Source organism: Ipomoea nil, unplaced genomic scaffold (assembly GCF_001879475.1).
Source record: "Ipomoea nil cultivar Tokyo-kokei standard unplaced genomic scaffold, Asagao_1.1 scaffold3056, whole genome shotgun sequence".
Lineage (NCBI taxonomy): Eukaryota > Viridiplantae > Streptophyta > Magnoliopsida > Solanales > Convolvulaceae > Ipomoea > Ipomoea nil.
In genome coordinates, this window is record NW_017619484.1 from 3,177,453 (window position 1) to 3,199,573 (window position 22,121).

At 32.8% G+C, this 22,121-nt stretch overlaps 1 protein-coding gene across 1 annotated transcript; it reads left to right on the forward strand.

Annotated features, from left to right (window-relative positions):
- The first annotated feature begins 12,174 nt into the window (after positions 1 to 12,174).
- On the forward strand, positions 12,175 to 12,549 carry LOC109164091 (mitochondrial substrate carrier family protein W-like). Its single transcript, XM_019312844.1, has one exon. The coding sequence runs from the start codon at positions 12,175 to 12,177 to the stop codon at positions 12,547 to 12,549; it is 375 nt and encodes a 124-aa protein (XP_019168389.1).
- The last annotated feature ends 9,572 nt before the right edge of the window (positions 12,550 to 22,121 follow it).

Genomic DNA, 22,121 nt, shown 5'->3' on the forward strand with positions numbered 1-22,121 from the left:
CATGGGCCCTGGTGGCTTGTGGGACTCGGGTTTGTGACGACTCGTTTGCATGAAATGTGTTTAAATGCTATGTGAGAAAAACCCATTTTCAAACCAAGCATGAAGTATGATTTAATAAGTGTTATTTGAGAATGTTGAATTCATGAGAGTTTAGTATGTCATGAAATTGATGACGGATTTTGTATAAATATCCAATGTGCATTGAATCATTGTGTTAAGGGTCAAGTAGACATGGTTACATGATCATTTATGCATAAGTTATCAATTACCACTTCTTACACTCGAACTCACGATTTTCGCACTAAAAGCTATATGTATTTACAAGTATGAAAGGCTTATATAATTGCCTTAAAAACTCTTTCCAAAACCTATATATCTATTTTGAAAACCTATAACTAATTATACACTTTTTGAAAGGCATGTATGTCATTATGATTCCCGCGATAAAGGGAAAGTTTCACTTGATGTTATGCCATTACCATTGCTTGCATGTGAGGAAAATGTATATTTTGGAGGCTCCCGTTAGGACTATGTCCTTTCGAATGTATGATGAGATGTTATGATGATGAGAAAGGTCCAGTAGAAAAATCTTGGACGATTATGATTGAAGTAGCTTGGTCGAAAAATCCTGGGCTACTAGGTGGATACTACTCGCTGTGCTTAGAATCCTAGTAGGGGGTGTGCACACTGAAGGTACGATACTTGATTCCAAAGAAAGATATGATATTGTAGGTGATATGAGTATTAGGCCGGCTGATATTTGCTGAGCTCGGATAGGTCCGTTCACGAATCGTGAAGTTCTTACATACCTCACCACTGATTGAGTCAAATGTGAAAGATTGAGACAGAATGAGAAACATGAGATATGATGATATTGATTGAGGTCCTCCACTACTATAACTATTGTATGATTTCCTTGAGAGTAAGAGTATTCCATAATAAAGTCATTCTCATTTACTAAGTTTATATTATTACAACACATGCATTTATCTATGAGTATATGAAGAGTATAGTATCCATTTGGCTATTCGAGTACCTACATGAAAGTATTGATTTGCATTACTCTTACCCATTCTTACTCATGTTATTGATTATGAAGCACCTTGGTATAAATTTGTGGGTTGTTGGCATACATGTATAGTTGTTACATTGTACTTGCAAATAACATGATATAAGCATGATTATGTAGTGCATAAGTTTATATATATGTGAACTATCTACCTTAGTATATTATTGGTTGACTGTTGTATCGTTCTATGACTATGAACCTATGTGTTAAACTTGTGATTGTCAAACCTTTTTCCAAAAAATCTATATCTATATTATGTTACAAGGTTGAGTGGTCTTATACTTAGCATTATATGCTAACGGGTTACTTTCTATATTTTCTATAACCCATTTCAGGTTGATTCGATGCATGATGATAGCGCACTTATCAAGGTTGTAGTGTAGCTCTAGTTTGATATTCTAGTAGTTAGCCTTAGTAACCCTTCCCTCATATTTTGGAGATTGTTATTAGTGACTTAATGTAGTGTAGACTACCATGTTTTGTCGATGCTTAGACACCGGAGTTCGCAAACCCCTTTTTGTTGTGTATAGAGCTTGTGACTCTAGTATTATGTTTTGTAGACTTAGTCGTAACAACTACTCGGAGATGGGTAGTTGTGGCGGTAACACTCCCATGATGATGATTTTATGGTTTTACCTAGTTCAATCTAGACTTTTATCTTTATTTTTACCCTTGTAGGAATGTTATAACCTAGGCTCGAAAGTAAGAAAAATGGGGGTGTTACAAGTCATCTCCTCCAGTGAAGATGATTCTCTAGTGGAAAGACGATCGGTTCGGTTATCGGTGAATTTTTTTAAATTCCGCCGGTTAGGGGTGGTATATGGTGGTCAACAGTGATCAATAGTGGTGAATGGCAGTAGTTTTACAAGTAACCTGTTGTTACCCGTAAATAGGCCATATTTGACTCATTTTGAAGAGTCCAAGGGGGCCGTTTACTAACTAGAAATTTCTGGGAATTTCCGGAAACTGGAAAATAGAAAACAGAAAACATGTTTACTAACACAGTTTCCATTTTCAAAACTGAAAATAATTTCTGAAAATTTTCGAAAAACTGAAACACACTTAAAAACTGTTTTCAAAATAGAAAACAGAATCATCTATCATTTATTTAGTTATATGTCACTATAACCACATTACTATGATTACATTCATTATCATCTTATTTTACTTATCACTATCTTCTATCTTTTCTACTTACCTTATTTAAACATAATTTATTTTCTTACACTTTAAAGTTAGACATTATTTACATTATCAAAATTAAGAATTAAACTCTATATAATGTTTTAGATTTTGATTGAACTCAATAAACTAAATTTTAGGTGAAAACTAAAAAATTAGAAAACAGAAAACAGAGAACAGTTTTATGTTAGTAAACAAGTTTTCTAAACAGAAAACAGAGAATGAAAACTAAAAAATTAGAAAACGAAAACAGAGAACAGTTTTCTGTTAGTAAACGGACCCCAATTGTTTAATTGCACATTTTTAAAGTTTAAGCGCTTAATTAAACTTTCGTATAAATTCATGTGTCTATTTGACCATTTTTCCTATTTTGTAAGTTAAAAACAGGGTCTATATTATAGAAAGTAAAATTTGAAAAACTGTAAAACAGAAAACATAATAATAAGGCAGAATGGTCAAATATGCACATCTACTACTCCCAAGCATGGTTGTAAAACTCGGCCTAGGCGCCGCCATGCCGTGCCGTTTTTGAATGTAGTCGGCCATTACTCGGTCGGCCGCCTAGGCGGCCAACTCGGCCATAATCGGCCAAAATCAGCGGAGTTGGTTGATTTCGCCCAATTTTGACCGATTCGTCCGATTTTGACCGATTTCGTCCAATTTTGACCGATTTCATCCAAATTTGACCGATTTGTCAAATTTTGACCGATGTCGTCTTTCATTAATTATTGATTTTAATATTATTATGATGTTATGACTTATAATTTATCATTATTTTATTTATTTGGATGTGTTATTTGATTGAATGTTGAAAACAACCTCATTAAAATTGTCAAACTACAAGTCTGCCCCTATTTTTAAAAAAAATTTTGGCGCCCGCCTAACGCCGCCTAGGCGCTGCCTGGGCGCCCGACTAGCACCTAGCGCCTACTGCAACCACGCTCCCAAGTGTTCAATTCACGGCAAATTATTGTGTGGACCATAACAAAAAGTACATTTTTAATATTCTAAAAGTACATCATTCGTGTTCTGAATGTACATTATACAAAATAATATACATTCAGTACTCAAATAATGTACTTTCCTTGAATTATAATGTACATTTTTAATATACTAAAAATATATTATTTGTGTATTGAATGTACATTATTTGATAGTATGATCCACACAATAATGACTATCAATTAACACCTTGGACTAAAATAAGGTTTAATCTAACACATTAACTCCCAAAATTTCTTTCATTTAACATTTTCTACAGGTGTCTCTCCAGTTTGATGATTTGACTTCAGGTTAAGATGATGTGGTAAGTGATATTTTTTTTTAAATGCAAAATACTTTACAACCAATTAAACAATTCGCACTTTCTCTCTTTTCAACTCAATATTCATTTTCAACCTCCGCACAACACTCGCTCTTTCTTGCTGGCACTTGAAATTGTAATGTTTCAACTAAAATGAGAAAAGTGAGCATTGCACCACACCATCACCGTCGGGTATGAATCTCACTGCTGTATAACCAACCCAACCGTTACCATATCCATCATCACAACTTTCATCCTCGTTGAGTCGTATTTTTATTTTTATTTTTTAATTTGATCTGAACGAAGCTCAAGCTTAAGATTTGGGTATTGTACCACTTCCATGGGGAATTATCAACACATCACTTTTGAAGTCTGAAATTGGGTAGTTGAAGTTTAGATTAATATATTGATGTGCATCACTAGATTATATGAGAAGCTAATTTGATGAAAAGCTCAAGATATGTTAGAAATATACACAACAATCAATCCCTTTGACTAAAATCTGGGTGAACATATTGCTCAAACTTGGCATCCATTAACACACTGTTCATAACATGACAACGATCTTTCCTCTCTTTAAATCCACCATCTCCGATCGAATTCCATTGACCTCTAACGAACCATTCGAATCCTTAATAATCAACAAAGTGAAACTAGACAACGAATCATAACTAATCTCATCCCCAAAAATCTCATTTTCTGAATAAATCATCCTCAATAGAGCCAAAACCCCAGAATGCGATTAAGTATCAAATACGTATCATCCATCTTCTCAACCAGCAACAATGTTGATCATTGGGTCTTTGTTGTCTTTTGTTCTTGAGAAGCTAATAACTTGGAATATCCATGGTGCCGCTTGTCGATAAAAAAAAAAAAGAAAAAAAAAGGGTGATTGGGGACAATTTGGGTTTGGTTGAGTTTAAAAGTCAACAATGAAGGTCATAAATTGCCAAGTCAGCAAAGTTATTTTTATTTAATTACTTATGAGAAGCCTTAAAAAAATGTTAATTGAAAGAAATTTTGAGAGTTTTTTTTAGTACTATTAACTTTATTACAATGCAGTATATGTTCATAACTATTTTCTCGACCTACTAAAACACAGAGAGCCAATGAGGCTCAAACCCACAACCTCCCATATGGAAATTCAACTTGGTACCATTAGACCACAAGGTGTAACACTCCCATTTTCCAAACTAGAGAAACTCTTGAATATACATACAATTTTTTTTTTTTTTTTGAATAACCAATACAATTGCGAAAGCGAATATAAGAACTTAAATGAAACGGAAATGGGTGTTACCGTCATGCTCAGGTATTTCTCTATACCTGAATGCTAAGGCTAAAACAACCAACTAAAAACAACAAAGTTTTAGGCTCAAAAATATTTATTAAAAGGATTCCAAGGTAGGTACTAATATAGAAACAACTAATAACTAACTAATCTAATAAATGATAAATTTTCTAGGTGGTTCGTTCGTTCTCTTGTCCAATTCTCATGCAACACACCTGCACCCAGAGTTAAAGACCAGAGCACAAGGAAACACACAAATTCAGCATAAAGCTTGTAAGATTTTCTTCACCCCGTAACATATTAACATATATATTATATGTTTGCATAAATAATATATGTTTATTTATAAGCATAAGTATATATCATAGAAAAATATATTCATTAAATAATTTTAAAAATATTTTTGGGTCACATAATATATAATAAAATAATTTAATAGTAGGCTAATATAATTTTGGATCATTCAAAATAATTTCGAAGGGTATTAATATCAACATAATATTATAAAAAATAATGGGGTATCACACAAGGTCCTTGGTAAATTTTGAGAGTTAATGTGTCAAATTATATCTTATTTTAGTCTAATGTGTGAATTGAAACTAATGAGTAGTATATGGGTCTATTTGACAATTTAATTTGCCAAATAACAATGATGATGAAGATTATTATTATTATTATTATTATTATTATTATTATTATTATTATTATTATTATTGTTGTTGTTGTTGTTGTTGTTGTTGTTGTTGTTGTTGTTATTTACACTCATATATAACATTCAGTATAATGACATTTATGTATTTTGAATACTTATTTCATTTTTATTTATTAAACCAATCAATTTTTGAAATCTATTCATTTAACAAACCAAAAAATAGAATAACATATTACTTTAACAAACCTAAAAATAGAATATAATTCATATTCTATTCCTTATATATAACATTTCTAGTCCTTCAAAATCTAATCTGTAAACCAAACATACGATAAAATTAAAAATAATAATAATAATAATAAAATTGGTTAGCTTTCTTAGGTTATTTGCAAGCTATTACGTCGAAACGGATCGGAGTTTATCCAGCCAGTACATTTACTAGAGTGATTGTTGCGAGTTTCCACATCATAAAGTTTTAAATTATTGATGCATGCATATGCACAACTGACAAGTTGAACAAGTTGCAAGAAGATGCGCATAAGTAAATTGCATGGATGTAATACAAGTTGAAAGCTATTGGCTAAAGATTCAAGAGTCAATGCCAAGTCTTCTTTGGATGCCCTGCCCCCACGCGCAAGTTCAAACTTAAAAGCTTTAAAAAAGTTACAACCTCAACTGCTCAAAGACTCTGTCAGACACAAGTCTTAGTCAATCTTTTTTTAATGTTTTTTTCTTATACATTATATTTTTCAGTTTATACTAACACTAATCTTAAACCCCTAAAACCCAGTCCCCCAGTCAATCCTTAGTTTTTACCTCTGTCTTTACACTCCCCTGATCAATTTAGTTGAGCTATGAGTCTCCCTGTGACCCCACCTTATTGCCGGAACAGACACTACTAGAAATTATGAAATTTCCGATCACCTGAAAGTGATCTTAATCTGACCACTTTTGGTGTCCGGAAAAACTTTTATTGCTATTTCTGACCACTTTTGCTTTCGACTTGATTTAAGATCAGTTTCAAGTGGTCGGAAATTTCATAATTTCCAGTAGTGAGACTTTAATTCAGAGTAATCTCTACGAACACTCTTCTGTTTTTTTTTTTTTTAATGTTTTTTGAGAGAATTTCGATTTAATTAACATTGAAAGCGACTGAAATGCTTTTTGTGGAGTATAAATTAGAGTTAGTTTGTTCAGCCCACTGCAACATTGCATACAACACACTAAATCTTCATACAATGGTCTCAAAAAAGCATATGAGAATGTTCACTGCACTTCCACCACCTATCCTTTGCCTTGCAATTTTTCTGCATTTGGCTGCATCTTCTTTCACAAAAGGAGTCGAAGGAGCCGAAAATAATATCGTAAGGTGTATCGAAATGGAGAGACGAGCACTCCTGGCTTTCAAGCAAAGCATTGTGGAAGACAATGGCAGGCTGCTGTCTTCTTGGGGAAGTCATAAAGAGTGCTGCAAATGGTGGGGTGTCCACTGTAACAATGCCACCGGCCACGTTATCAGTCTCCATCTTCATGGCAATTCAAGCACAAATGAGTACCTGAGTGCTCCCAAGGTTAGTCCATCTCTACTTCAACTCGAGCATTTGAACCATCTGGACCTAAGTTACAATGATTTCCAATGGAGTTCAATCCCGGAATTCATTGGGTCCTTCCAGAGATTAAGAGTTTTGAATCTTGAGAATGCCAACTTTGGTGGTGCTATTCCTTCCCATCTTGGGAACCTTACAAATCTAAGAATTCTCTTATTATCTCGTAATGGACTAAATGAAAGCATTGGTGAGCTTCTTGAGAAGTTAGCCGCAAAGGGTGCAGCTGGGAAGTCATTAGAGGTTTTGGGGTTGTCTGGAAATGAACTAACTGGCGAACTCCCTGCAAATATGAGCAATAGTTTTGAATCCTTGAGGGAATAGCATGCAAGGCAAAACCTGATAAGTGGGTATTTGCCTCCTCTATTGCCTTCAAGTCTTGAGCAATTAGATTTAGCCATTAACAATTTTGGTAGTGTGTTTCCTCAAAACTACACCACCAAAGGTTTTGGAAAAGCAAGTAATCTTATGAAACTGGATTTATCCTACAATCTGCTTACTGGACCATTCCCAGATTTATCAGATTTTTTGTCATTGAGGGTGTTAAATCTTAGTGGGAATCAGATACAAGGGGGGTTATCAGAGAGCATAGGCAAGCTATCAAAGCTTCAAGTATTTCGTGCCAAAGCCAACTCGTTGGAAGGGGTTATTAGTGAAGCCCACTTTTGGAACCTTTCCAGCATCCAAAAGATGGATTTATCCCTAAACCCAGGATTGTCATTCAACTTTAGTGATGATTGGGTTCCTCCTTTTCATACCCTAAATTCTCTAGTGTTAGCAAACTGTAAAGTTGGGCCTAAATTCCCAAAATGGCTTCAAAATCAAAGTTTGTTTTCAGAGATTGATCTCTCTTCTGCTAGTATTTCTGATACACTACCCCATTGGTTTTGGGACCTCATCTCCCCCAACCTTAGATACTTGAATTTATCTTACAACTCCATTGATGGCACATTGCCTGATTTATCCAACAAGCTTTCTCCTTTTTCAATCATAGATCTCAGCTTCAACAAGTTTTGGGGTCCCATATCCAAATTCGTTGGGGATTTTTTAATACTTAATCTCTCGAACAATAAGTTTGTTGGCTCAATTTCTTTCCTGTGCTCACTTATTAGCCAAAATACTTTATGCATTGACCTTTCATATAACCATTTCTCCGGAGAGATTCCTGATTGTTGGAATAGTAACATTTCAAATTTAGCCATTATTAATTTTGCGAATAATGGTTTCATTGGAGAAATTCCCCACTCTTTAGGCTCCCTACATCGGCTTCGATCGTTGCACTTGCGAAGCAACAACTTCAATGGGGAATTGCCTTCTTCATTCCAAAATTTCACATTCTTGAAAGTTATGGATCTTGAAGGAAATAAGTTTATTGGGACAATCCCAGCATGGATAGGGAGCTATCTAACTAATTTGACTGTACTTAGCCTACGTAATAACAACTTTAATGGAAGTATGCCTGAAAGTTTGTGTCATCTGAAGAATATTCACTTCTTAGATCTCTCTCAAAACAAGGTAACAGGGAGAATTCCACGCTGTTTTAACAATTTTACTACTCTAATTCAGAGTACTCCCTTTTCCTTTGGAAGCATTAAAATCTCTTTCTTTTCTATCACTGGAGATATTGATTATCCTGCCTTCTACATAGACGACGTTTTTGTTCAGTGGAAAAACAAGGACGCAAAGTTCATTACGCAGTTAGGATTCTTGAATTGCATTGATCTTTCAAGTAATAAATTGAGTGGAAATATCCCAGAAGAACTTTATGCTCTCAAGGAAGTAGTGTCCTTGAACTTATCAAGAAACCATTTGACTGGTAAAATCTTTCCATCAATTTCTGAAATGCAAAATTTAGAATCCCTTGATTTATCCAGAAATCAACTCTCAGGTGAAATTCCATCTAGTCTTGCTCTATTGACTTTTCTTGGAGTTCTTGACTTGTCAAACAACTTCTTGTCTGGCAAAATTCCAAAGGGCACTCAGCTACAAACTTTCGATGCTTCATCATATGCCGGAAATAGCGGCTTATGTGGGGATCCACTTCCCAAGTATCCCACAGATGTTCCTCCACATGAGAAAAACAATGATTACAAAGAAGGTGATGATAATCTTGTGGATCGAGAGTTTTACATATCCATGGTGCTTGGATTCTATATAAGTTTTTGGGGACTTGTGGTCTCGTTGGTGCTCAGTGACAAATGGAGATTAGCCTACTATGGGTTCTTCAATGATGTCAAAGATGGGTTGTACGTGAATATGAAAATTTGTTTGATGAGACTGCAGCAAAAATTTGTTGATAGATGATGATTTGATGAATCTGTGACGGTATGATTACTCTACTCGTGTATTATTTCATTTTATACGGTACTTACTAATTAATCAATTTTTTTTCCAAAAACTTTGACATACTTGACACAGCTAGATGGATCATGTGCAAATTGCAGCACAAACTTGAAGAATCTTGATGGAGTAGTTGGTTTGAAGATTTGTGTGTTTCCTTCACTTTTGTTAAATGGAGAAGTCTGTATTTATTATAAGTGATTTTTGTAGTAGTGTATGTTTATATATGATTATTGTGTGCACATTTACATTACGTACGTTTTGTAAGATCCGATGCTGCAACTTCAACATAACCAATGATAAAGTATTCTTGAACAAGAGATGCCACATATTTCTTGTATTCATCTAGTATATATACAGAGGGCGGATCCAAAAAAATTTTTGAATGAGGTAGAAGTTCAATTGAATTTAAAAATGTCTATATCAAAACTAAGGGGATGTATTCAATCATGACTTTTGTAGAGTTTTAAAGATTTTTAAAATGATAGATTTTAATAAACTTTGATTGACTTTCATAGAGTTGTTCAAAACTTTTTAACTAAAACTTTATAAGACTATCAAAGTGTATATAAAAAACATTCATAGACTTTTATCAACTTTTTATTTTAAAAAGTCTACAAAAGTCATTGAAATTCTAAATTGAATACATCAATTCAAACTTTCAATGATTTTGATTCTTATCATTTATATAATTTTCTTACAAAACATTTATAATATATCATAAAATTTTCTTATTATATAGTTCTTCACCCACATCAACATTATTATTTATCTCCATAGTATGTAGGTTGAGACTTATATGCTAATTACCTATATATATTATTAATAAACATAAAAAAAATATTTCATTAGAAATTCATAACAATATTGAATAATAAAATTTATAATAAAAGAAGTGATCAAATAAAATATTTAAAAATATAATTACAAGTTGCATAAAATAAAATTAAAAAAAAAATTAGTATTTAATATATATATATATATATATATATATATATATATATATATATATATATATATATATATATAATTATATTTGATATATTGCTAGGCATCACGCAAAGAACTATTATTTGCAATAAGAGACTCCGAACAACAAGAAGGTGCTACTGTTTGCAACCCCAAATTGTTGTTGCAAATAGTAGTTCGTTATTCGTAGTAACTTGTTAAAAATAGGAAAAATATATATTACGAATATAAACATAAAAAGAATAAAAATCAAAATATATAAGTATTTATATGAATATTATGAAACATATACTAAAATTTGATGATGAAAAATTTGTTTTGTTCATGTATTTAGGGAGAATTAGAGAAAATTAGGGATAAGAAATTAATTGAAAAAATAAAAATTTTAAAGAACTAATTAACATACATAAACATGTTTTTATATATAAGTTACTGCTATTGGGGGTGGATAGGTGCAAAGATAATTATCATGCGATTAACACAAAAAGATACACCTTAAGTGTAGAATTGACGCACCTAACCTTAAGCACTAAAATGACGCACCTTAAGTACACAAACCACGCACCTTAAGTACACAAACAAAGCACCTTAAGAACAGAAACCACACACCTAAAGTTTTAAAATGGTGCACCTTAAGTTTCAACAACTAACGCACCTAAAGCTTTAGGCCGATGCACCTTAAGTTTCAACAACTGACGCACCTTACACACAAACCACACACCTTAAGAAGAAAAACAATGTTGGAATTTTTAGCTAAAGAGTATATCCCTACGATGAAGGTGCCTGTGGTTTAATTTGGTCGAAAGACCGTGGAAATTCAAGGAGTTGAATTTCGAATTGTGACAACTTAAAATGTTGTACAAACTATTGAACTAATGATTCTCGGTATGTCATGGTTCTTGACCGAGATGGTTCCTAGTGGAAAGGAACATGAGTTTAACGCTCAAACCGTTAGCGAAGTGAGGGTTTGGAAATATTTTGTTTTACTATGCCTAAACTACGTTTAGAATGGTTTGTGTGACTCGTTGTACAGTGAATACTGTAAATTGGAAACAGCTAATGGGATGTGGGAATCTTTGGACCTAAAGTATAAAAGTGATTACGCTAAGACAAAGATATCTGTCGTGAGCCGATTCCTTGAATACAAGATGGTGATTCCAGGACCGTCCTGAGTCAAGTTGAATTGACGAAGGAATGATCGTGAGTGAATCCTTTCGAGTGGAACCTAGTATCCATTTGTTGCCTTTGGGCAAAAAGGACTTCAAGAAGCAATTCCACGGAAAATGCTTGAATGGCTTAATGGTCAAAACGGTATGTAACAAACGTGTTGCATGTTGAAATCTCGTAAAAGACTTCGGTTCTAGATTTCAAGTATAATCAATTTGTCAAAATTGGATAGTTATATAATCGTGAGCGTCAAAGCTCAAGTGTATTGAATATTTCAAATAATATTCTTAATACGATTATATAAGCTTGATTCAACTAGTTGGAAAATTTGGTTGACATAATCTTGTTAATTATGTGAAAATTAACTTGATTTGAGATTTCAAATTGTACTAGTATGAAATTAATTTGTGACAAGTGATGAATTATTTGGGACAACAAATATCTCTAAAAGAGTTAATACCTCTAATGGTCCTCCGAGTATTAGCGTTTTACCAGGTGTGGTCATCCGACTTTAAAATAACCACGAGACGTCCTTCAAGTTTAAAGAAATAACCACATATTGTCCCCGTTAAGTTTGGTGTCAAATGGACGTTAAATATGACCTACTCTGTTGCACATAGGCTTGTTTGGAGCAGCTATGGCTGTTACTTTCGCAAGAGAGACGACAATGGCAATGGCAATGGGTGTAATACCAAGACGGTTATGGTAGTTCAGGGGTTGAGTGCCGCCATGGCTGGGGGCATATCAGCATTCATTACAATGCTGGATACAATTAAGACGAGGCTGCAGTTTCTTGATCGCAACGACAATGGCGTAGGACAAACTCTAAGGAATCTAGTTAGGAAGGGTGGGTGGAGAGCTTGTTACAGAGGCTTGGGTCCAAGGTGGGCATCAATGTCCATGTCTACCACCATCATGATCACCACCTACGAATTCTTGAAAAGACTTTCCACAAAGAATCAAGACTATTGATTGTTGAACAACAACATCAATCCCCCTACCTGGTTTATGCCATGTAAATTGTTTGACCTGTTATACATAGAGATTATGTATATATTCTGCTTCATTGTCTTTTTTTTTTTTCTTTTTTTCTTTTTTTTTGAAACCTTCATTGTCTCTGTCCTATGCTCTGAAGAAATATAAGTAAACTTTCTTTCAGCTTTTGGTTTCCTTTTTTTAAAAGAAAAAGCTGACAAATTTCTCTGCATGATTAAGATAATGTTGGAATACAACACCAAAGATAATATATGATATAATTCAAAGATATGAAGAGTCGAATTCAAGAGAAATAAAATGTTGGAAGAAGAAGAAGAAAACTTTTTGGAAGTAGACCAGTACAGCAAATCAGCAATGGGTCTAATTTTGATTTGTTTTTCGGTTAATATAAGAGAAATGACATATTTGCCCTCACATTTAACGGTCATTTGACAGCAAACATAACGGGATCGGAGGACCACGGGTAGTTATTTTTTTAAACTTGGAGGACGTCTCGTGATCGTTTTAAAGTCGGATGACCACAGTACACCTGGTAAAACGCTAATACTCGGAGGTCCATGTGAGGTATTAACTCAAATCTAAAACCACTTGATTTTTTGAGTAGTGGTGTAAATGATTTATAAAGTTGTCACTACGGTTTAAGACAAGGTTTTGTCTAAATTTGAAATGAAGGCAATGATTAATTACCAATTGGGTTATAAGCTCGGTGTAATAACCATAATTAATAAAAATATTATTAATTGGCCTTGCTTGGTTGAGTCTTTGTGTTTGTGGCACGATAGAAAATGTTATGGTAATTTTTAATCTATACGTAGATTAATTGGCATGAATCATATTCCAAATTAATGAAAAACACAAATAAGAAATTTGTGATGTGGCATAATCACTGAGAAGTGAAGCGCACATCTCGGGTCTGAGAAGTGCTAGAAGCACCTCTCGGCCATGTGACCGAGAAGTAAATGTACCTTCCGGTCAGAGGCAAGATATCGAGAAGTGGAGGTACGTAACCTTCCAGGTGCCTTTTGGGTGACATCTTGGATGTACTTCTCAGAGTATCAACGATAGCACTCGATAGTGCTAAGTGAATTTGCTTAAGAGCAAAAACGATGTCATTGATAAATTTATTCTTTATAAGAATAAAGTGGAAAACCAACTTAATCGTGGAATTAAGGCGGTTAAAAGTGATCGGTGTGGTGAATATGAAACACCTACTGGTGATTTCTGCGTAAGCATTGGTACTCTACTCGAGCGTACAACACGGTATTCACCTCAATCGAACGGTGTTGCCGAACATAAATATCAAGATGTTGATAAGTTTGGGCCTACCTAAAAGTATGTGGGGTGAGGCAATCGTATTGAGAATATTATTGAAAATATTGAACACACTTGAGCTATAATGTTCACGATTATATAGCTCTTCCAATTTTAATAAGATGATTGTACGTGAAATCTCTATCGTTCAATATGAACTAGAATCGAAGTTCTTTTCCTAGATTTCAAAATGCAATACGTTTGTTACATTCCGTTTCGACGGTTAAGTCATTTTAGTATTTTTTTTTAATATAATGCTACGTATGCACAAGCATTCACATCTAATCTTTCATATATTTAAAATTATCTCACACCAATATTTTAACATATATAACAAGATTCAATCAAACACAATGAAACAATTTTATTCTTATTCAATAATATAAAAACGTATTACAGGAGTACTACAACATTTATTTAGAATAAACAAAGGAAATATATTGGAAACTAATTTTCTTATTCCTACTTGTCCCGTGTGCCTCTCAACTCGAAGGGTGGTCTCTATCCGCACATCGGGTCTACCTATTAAAGAAACCAAGTACGGACTTCACTTGTCCAATCATATATCCATGTTCTTTAACAATCGCAAAATTGTCCTCAACCTTTTTACTAGGATGACGTTTCGCTTCGTTGTGGCCGCTCACTTTCTTCTCATGATCATCTTCAAGACTAAGCTTTTGCTTGCCTTTCTCTTGATTACAGTTGAAGTAGATGTTAACGCTACAACAATCATCTGACAATGTAGTGAATGCGTTGCCACTGGATCTCTCGTGACTTTTAGGAGTTTTAGCTAATCCACTAGATATTTCAATAGTCACCAATCACTAGTCTACCAATTTTAAACCAAAGTTCACCGGAACATCAAGATGTGATTTTGAAACTTCCGTTTAAATGTTATTCCCACCGTTGCTACCATTTACCGGATTTTCGAAATGTGAAACATTATTGCCGCTCTAACCATTTGAATGTGCACCACGAGCAACATTCTCGTTTCCACCTCTCGTGGAATCCATTGACTTATTCATATATATCGATTTTAAGATTGTTGTGCAAATAAGTCGATTTTACAAAAATAATATATATATAAATCCAAGTCGTGCGATAGCCACACTTACTTTAAAACCGATTCGCTACCTCCCCGGGTGCTAAACATGGAGATTCAAACTCATGACCGTTGGTCTGGCTCTAATACCAAATTGAAGCATGTACTCCAAGCTGATAGTTAGATCGCACATTAATGATTATATGCTCAACACTAAAAATATTGTAGCGTTAGTCTTCCAAAATAAAATGAATCAACAATACTATAGTTTGAATACTCAAGCTATAGATGTCCGGGTAACTAGAACAAACAGCTTGACACACAAGCTTTTTTAAGGGTGGTGAATTTTGGGAGAGAAAGACAACAAAGGAGTAGAAATTGATTTTTAGAATCTATAAATTCTGCCCAAACAACAAGGTATATATAAGGGACATATTAAATATTAGCATTTAGTGTGACACATAAAAATTCAATTTAATAATCAAATTATAATGTTTAAAACGATTATACTTAATATTAAAAATAATATTTGTGGTTACGAAATTAAATACAGTTAATTCGTACTGGCCATTAATAACTTGTTTCAAAAACACTTGGATGACCAAGAAGGTGGTTGCACCAAGCTACTCCGTAACATTTGACTTCTCTTGTACATGTTGGAAAAAACAACTCTATTTTTTAAATCAAATGGGTTTACTTTGAAAATCAATTTTTCATTCACCCATTAACGTTTTGAGTGTACGATATGTCGATTTCTTCGTCTCATTACAAAAAATCTGAATCTACTTTAATCCGATTCAAATTAGAAGTGGACCCCACATATATTTGTACCACAAAATAGCCACTCAAAATTACTATTTTAGCTAAAATTTTTAACAAAAAATGTTGAGGTAAAGGCAATAAGCGCATTGGCAAAAAGAAAAAGAAACCGAGGCAAAGGCAAGGAACACATTGGCAAAAGAAAAACACGCCGAGACAAAGGCAACGAACGCATGTGCAAAAGAAAGGCACGCCGAGGCAACAGAGTTGCAACTATATAATAAGAATATGATACTTCAGAAATGACGAAAGAACAACTAGCAAATCACAAAATGGTTTGCAAGTATATTATCATAAAGAAGATGTTTAAAAAATAATTCAATGTAATTTTTCATTTTATTTATACTTTCAATTTTTTTATTTAATTTATGGTTTTATATGTTTTTATTTGTGTATTAAATTTGTAGTTTAATTTAAATTTTGTAGAGATATTTTTATTTAATTACGAATTTAATTGCTTGAATTAAATTAATAAATTAAATTTTATAAAATTAAAATATATTTTATTTCATAATTTATTAAATTATATTGATAATCGAAATTAGAAATTATAATAAATTGAAATTATTAATTATAGAAAATTGAAGGGAAAAGGGTCAAATAGGCCCTCGAACTTTAGCTTAAAAGTCAATTAGGTCCCTAAATTTTTTAAAGGTGCAATTACACCCATTAACAATTCATTTAAGTGCAATGAAGCCCAAAAACAAATTAATGACCTGCTATCACAGGTCATTAGGGTTCGGGCCACCTTCCGGCGAATTTTCCGGCAAAAAAAAAAAAAAAGTGACCGGCGAAATTTTCGACAAAAGATGTGACCGGGGAAATTTTCAGCAAATCTGGGTCGGTTGCTGGTCACATTTTTTTTGTCGAAAAATTCGCCGGAAGGTGGCCTGAACCCTAATGACCTGTGATCGCAGGTCATTAACTTGTTTTTAGGCTTCATTGCACCTAAATGAATTGTTGATAGGTGTAATTGCACCTTTAAAAAGTTTAGGGGCCTAATTGACTTTTAAGCTAAAGTTCAAGGGCCTATTTGACCCTTTTAAGAGTAAATTTCAATTTTGATCCACTAGCTATTGAACTTGTGTTAATTATAACAATTGACTTTCAAAAATGTTAATTTAGTACCTTGACTATGCAATTCTTATCAATTTTGATCATGCCGGCCAAATGTGACCGAAAAATCTTAAGTCAACAATTAATCTTAAATGGAAGGGGCAAAGTTGTCATTTCATGTTATGTCTGGTCACATTTTACCTTTGTTTCCTTTCTTCTCCAACGAGCTACATGTTTCCGACCAAAGAGAGGAATCCAAGCCCATATGAAATTACTCAATCGAATTGCAGTAATAAACAAGCTCAACGTGATAAAATAAAATAAAATAAAATAAATGATTAATTATTTCTCGGCTTCTGTTTAACTGATTCTCATTTCGGGTTGTGTGAATGCAGTCGCTATGCAATGCCTACGAGATTTGGAGCCGCAAAAGGAGAAGAGCGCTTCTGGGTCTCAACAAAGACGACAAGAAATCAAAGAAATCGGTCGCCGACAGCTCGATAGACAGTGGCAATAGCAGCGGCGGGGGGAGCGCCGAAATTTTGGTCAACAATCGCTTTCCCTAATAAGACTAAACACGAAAAATACAAATTTACCCCTTCCAATTCAATTCAATTGTTGACTTAAGATTTTCCGGTCACATTTGGCCGGTAATTTGACCGGCGTGACCAAAATTGATAGGAATTGCATAGTCAAGGTACTAAATTAACATTTTTGAAAGTCAAGTGTTGCAATTAATATAAGTTCAATAGTCAGTGGACCAAAATTAAAATTGATTCATAAAATAATATAATTAATGTATAGGAATGTGAATGAGTAGGGTCCACAAAATGGGGAGAAAAAAGGAGAAGGATTGAAGAGAAAATATGAGAGGAGATTATGGGTCGTTATATCGTGGAACGCGGTCAAAACGGTGACATTTCTTTAAGTAAAGAAACGACGCGCCGTTAGTTCTAACGGAGCGCGTATTTTTTTGTATGTTAATTACCAACTGACACTACAGTATATCTAAAATGACACTGCCTCACGTATTATTTTTATATTATCAAATGAAACTGCAGTGTATATAAAATGAAACTGAATAACATTTCACATATTTGAGTGTATATTGTACAATGAACTGTAATTTTATCAAAATGATCATGTAGTTGTGTTTTAATAAAACTATAGTGTATAGAAAATAAAATTAAATAACATTTTCACATATTTGAGTCTATAAATATCAAATGAAACTGTAGTTATATCGAAATGAAACTGTAGTTGTGTTGAACTGAAACTGCAATGTATACAAAATGAAACTGAATAACAGAGTTACTTTTTGTGGAAGGGTGCGGAACGACGGGAAACGGATGTCGTTTCTTTTCATTAAACAAAACGTCGTTTTGATGCGGTGCATAATCGATTATGCACCGGTCCACGATATAATTTGCCGGAGATTATACAGTGATGTGGAGGAGTTGAACCTACAAAATAGGGAGAAAATGGGAGAACCATTGTGAATACCCTAAGAACATTCCAATTCCATTTTTCTTATTCAAATTACTATACTTTGAGAATCAATTTTTGATTCACCCATTATCCATTTTGTGCGTATTGTATATCAAATTAAATCACCCACTTAGGAAAACATGAATTCAGTTTAACTCGATTCAAATCGAAAGTAGATGTCACTAAAAATTATACCACAAAATGACCACTTTAAATAGTATTGGAAAAATTGTAAAAAATGCCCCTATATAATATGACAATTATCAATGCCACCCCTGAATTATGAGTGGTGTAAATGTTGCCCCTCAATTATCAAAATGGTGCACTTATAGCCCCTCCCGTAACGGACATGTGGTTCCCCATTAGTGTACGACACCGTTAGGTCGGACTAAATATGTAATTTAGTTGTTTTTTCCCTCCATCGATTCGAAGTACCAACGATGGACAGCAATGGGGAACCACAGGTCCGTTACGGGAGGGGCTATATGTGCACCATTTTGATAATTGAGGGGCAACATTTACACCACTCATAATTCAGGGGTGACATTGATAATTGACATATTATAGAGGGGCATTTTTTATAATTTTCCCAATAGTATTTTAAGGCAAAATTTTCAACGGAGTTCATGAAATTTACAAGTGATGAAGAGCTGCCTTCAAATGGAAAACAAGAGTTTGTTTACCAACTTTCAATAGAAATTAAAGTTAGAAAACATAGAAAAAATTATTTTCTATTTTTAATTGAAAAACAAAATACATTTGAATATAATATTAATTAATTAATTACTTAAATTTTTCCAGAGAAAAAAAAAAAAAGAAGTAAAGAAACCATTAATACTTCATTTACTACTTCCTAATAATTGTCCACACCCAACACATTTGGTAGAGGAATCCTATTAAATGGCGCACAAAGGCACAAAGTCAAAACAAACAGTACACAATTTCCAAATGTTAGTTGTTAATTATTTACAATGATTTCAGTCTCACCTGTCCTATACGTTGAGAATTTTGTAATTTGGTTTGGCTAATCTCTCTCCTTATTTATTTATTTATTTTTAATTTTATGTATTTATTATTTATTTATTCTTTACTTTATTTTTGACTAGGAAGCCGGCAAGCCAGACCACTTTGGATATAAGGGCAGTTGCTTAAAACAATTAGAAAACAACAACCCCAAATATAAAATAATAATAATTAATGTTTTTTTTTAAAAAAATTTAATATTTCCACTTGGCTAAATAAAAAGGTTATTATTTATTAACTTACATATTTTAACTCTCTAATTAGTTATGAATCAAATAATGAAATGATTTCATTTGTTTAGAACTGTAGGTAATCTTTGATTTTTAGTAGTTATATTTTTTAATTGGTTTTAGTAAAATTCTAAACCAATTAAATCGGTTGAAACAAGAAAAATAATAAAAGAAAAATATGAAGGGAAAAAAATTAAATGCCCATACTAAAAATAAGAAAAGTTATGAGAAGAACTAAAAGTGTCCAAAAAATAATAGTTTAGGATGATGTTAAATGACAAAAACGATAGTCTGGAACTAAATTTGAAATTAATACCAAAAACAAGTAACCTCTGATGAAATTAACTTTTTTGATAATAACAACTTTATTTTCTCACGACAAAAATTATAAATTAAACCAGTGAAATGTCTTGAGAACCTGAAAATTAGTCATTCTATTTTGACTCTCCTATAAATCAATTTCTAACTCTAGGGAAATAAGGGGTATGTACTATATAGTTATGGAATTTAAGGGGTCCAACTGAAATTATTCATCAAATAATCATCCAAATGAGAAGATAAACTAAATTTAAAAAGAATAAAAGACATAATGGATGGTTTGTTATACTTGTTTTCTAAGTTGACCAGAGCACCTAACCTACACCAAATCCTCCTGAAGTCAAATTTCTTTCAATATTTTTTTTAAAACAGTAGTTAAGCCTTTTTTTTTTAAAAAAAAAAATATAATAATTTAACGATGATCAAGTGAAAAAAAATTGATTTAACCCATCCATTTGGGATAGTTTTCTGGATTTACGGGAAGAGGATACCCAAGGATGCATGGGTCTAACTCGCCATTTGACGCCATGTTGGGACTCCTATTAGATCGTCATCTAATGCATCCATAACTTCTACTGGTGGTTGGCTGAGGAGATGCGTTCTTCGGGGCTTTTCATAGACAATGTTAGAAAAAATAGTATATAATAACATTTTAAGTGGCTACTTTGTGGTACAATTATTAGTGGAGTTCACTTCTGAATGAAGAGCACGTAATTTTTAAACACACAACGAATTGTAGCTTTCATCTCTCTAAACGAGGCTCTTCTTTTATTCTCTACATTCTGTGTTCTTCCCACGCTCTAGTTCGTCGGGTTCTAAGTTTGAGTGCTCAAAACTTAGAACCGTAGTACGTTTTATATATCCTAGGAAACCTAGGCTACAACGCTCCTAGCACCTTTGAGAGACAGCAAATAAAGTTTTAAGGAGAGAGTGCAACTCGACTCGAACTTACAACCTAGCCTTAAAATCCCTTCGTCCCCGTGGTTATTTTTTCAGTTTTTTTTTTTATTTAGAAAATTATAATCTTTTTTTTTTGTAGGATTATTATTACATAATTCATGTATTTCAACCAACAGACAATGCTGCTAGCTCGTCGGTAACTGCATTCTGCTCGCGGGCAATTGGAATAATTGATAAGTGAATTGTTAATACAACTCCAATGTTTGAGGTGACTTTTCCTCAAGTAAGAGCCAAACTTTGTTGGAGATGGTATTAGGTGTTGTAAGCAAAAAAATAAAAGATTTTATTTCAATATGAATTTGAATTTAATTTTTCATGAATGGTACAATAGATTCTAGATAGAGTTAGGTAATTCTAGAATAAATTAATGTTAAAATTGGTGCTTAAATGTATCAACTTTATGTGATTTTGGTTCTTCACCTTAAAAATTTTCACTCATGTACAAATCCAATATTGAGGGGTATTTTGAAATATTTATTCCTGGTGTGGTATACAACTTTTTATTTTTTTTTGGAAAAGGTATACTTAGTCAAAAAATATTTTCAAAAAAATCTATTTATTAATGAAATATAAAAATAACCAATCATATATTGTCAAGTAAAAAGTGAATATTAAGAGGTATAATCAAGAGAAGAATTTAGCACCACTTTTTTTTTTTTTTAAAGAACATTTTTTATAAAAGGAAAAAACAACTTTTTATTTTTTAGGTTTTTAGTTATGCACAAATATCACACAACTAAGAATCACATTTATATTGCGTGACGACTACGGCCAATTTGACAAACCATGCATTACTAGAATATTTTTTTTAAAAAAGTAATTCTTTTAATAAAAAATGTTTTTTTTTTTTTTTTTTTTTTTTACAATAATACATCTCTATATTTGCTTCATAAACGAGGAATAAAATAGAGATTGATTAAAACAATTTGAGTAAAGAACTAAAATCACACAAAATTAATATATTTAAGAACTAGTTTTCAAACATCAATTATGATAACTTAAATTGACTAATCTTATTGAAAATTTAGTTCACCTAACAAAAAATTTGGTTAAATTTATAAATTTTTAATTTAAATATGATAAATGATCTTATACCATCCTCAATAGTTTTAAATTTTGTTGAGTTTTTACCTTGACATTTAAGAAAGAGATGGAAGATGAAAAAAAAGAAAAAAAAAAAAAACATTAACGCGCCCAACTGGGTGCAAATATGTGCCAAACACGCAAGAAGGCGACAACTTTTCTCTTGACTGCGGGTCTCATAAAGAATTTTAACTTGTAGGAAAAAAACCCACGCATTA

Bases quoted from the DNA above. Each gene is read 5' to 3' on its own strand.
- LOC109164091 (XM_019312844.1), top strand. From the start codon at position 12,175: ATGACCTACTCTGTTGCACATAGGCTTGTTTGGAGCAGCTATGGCTGT.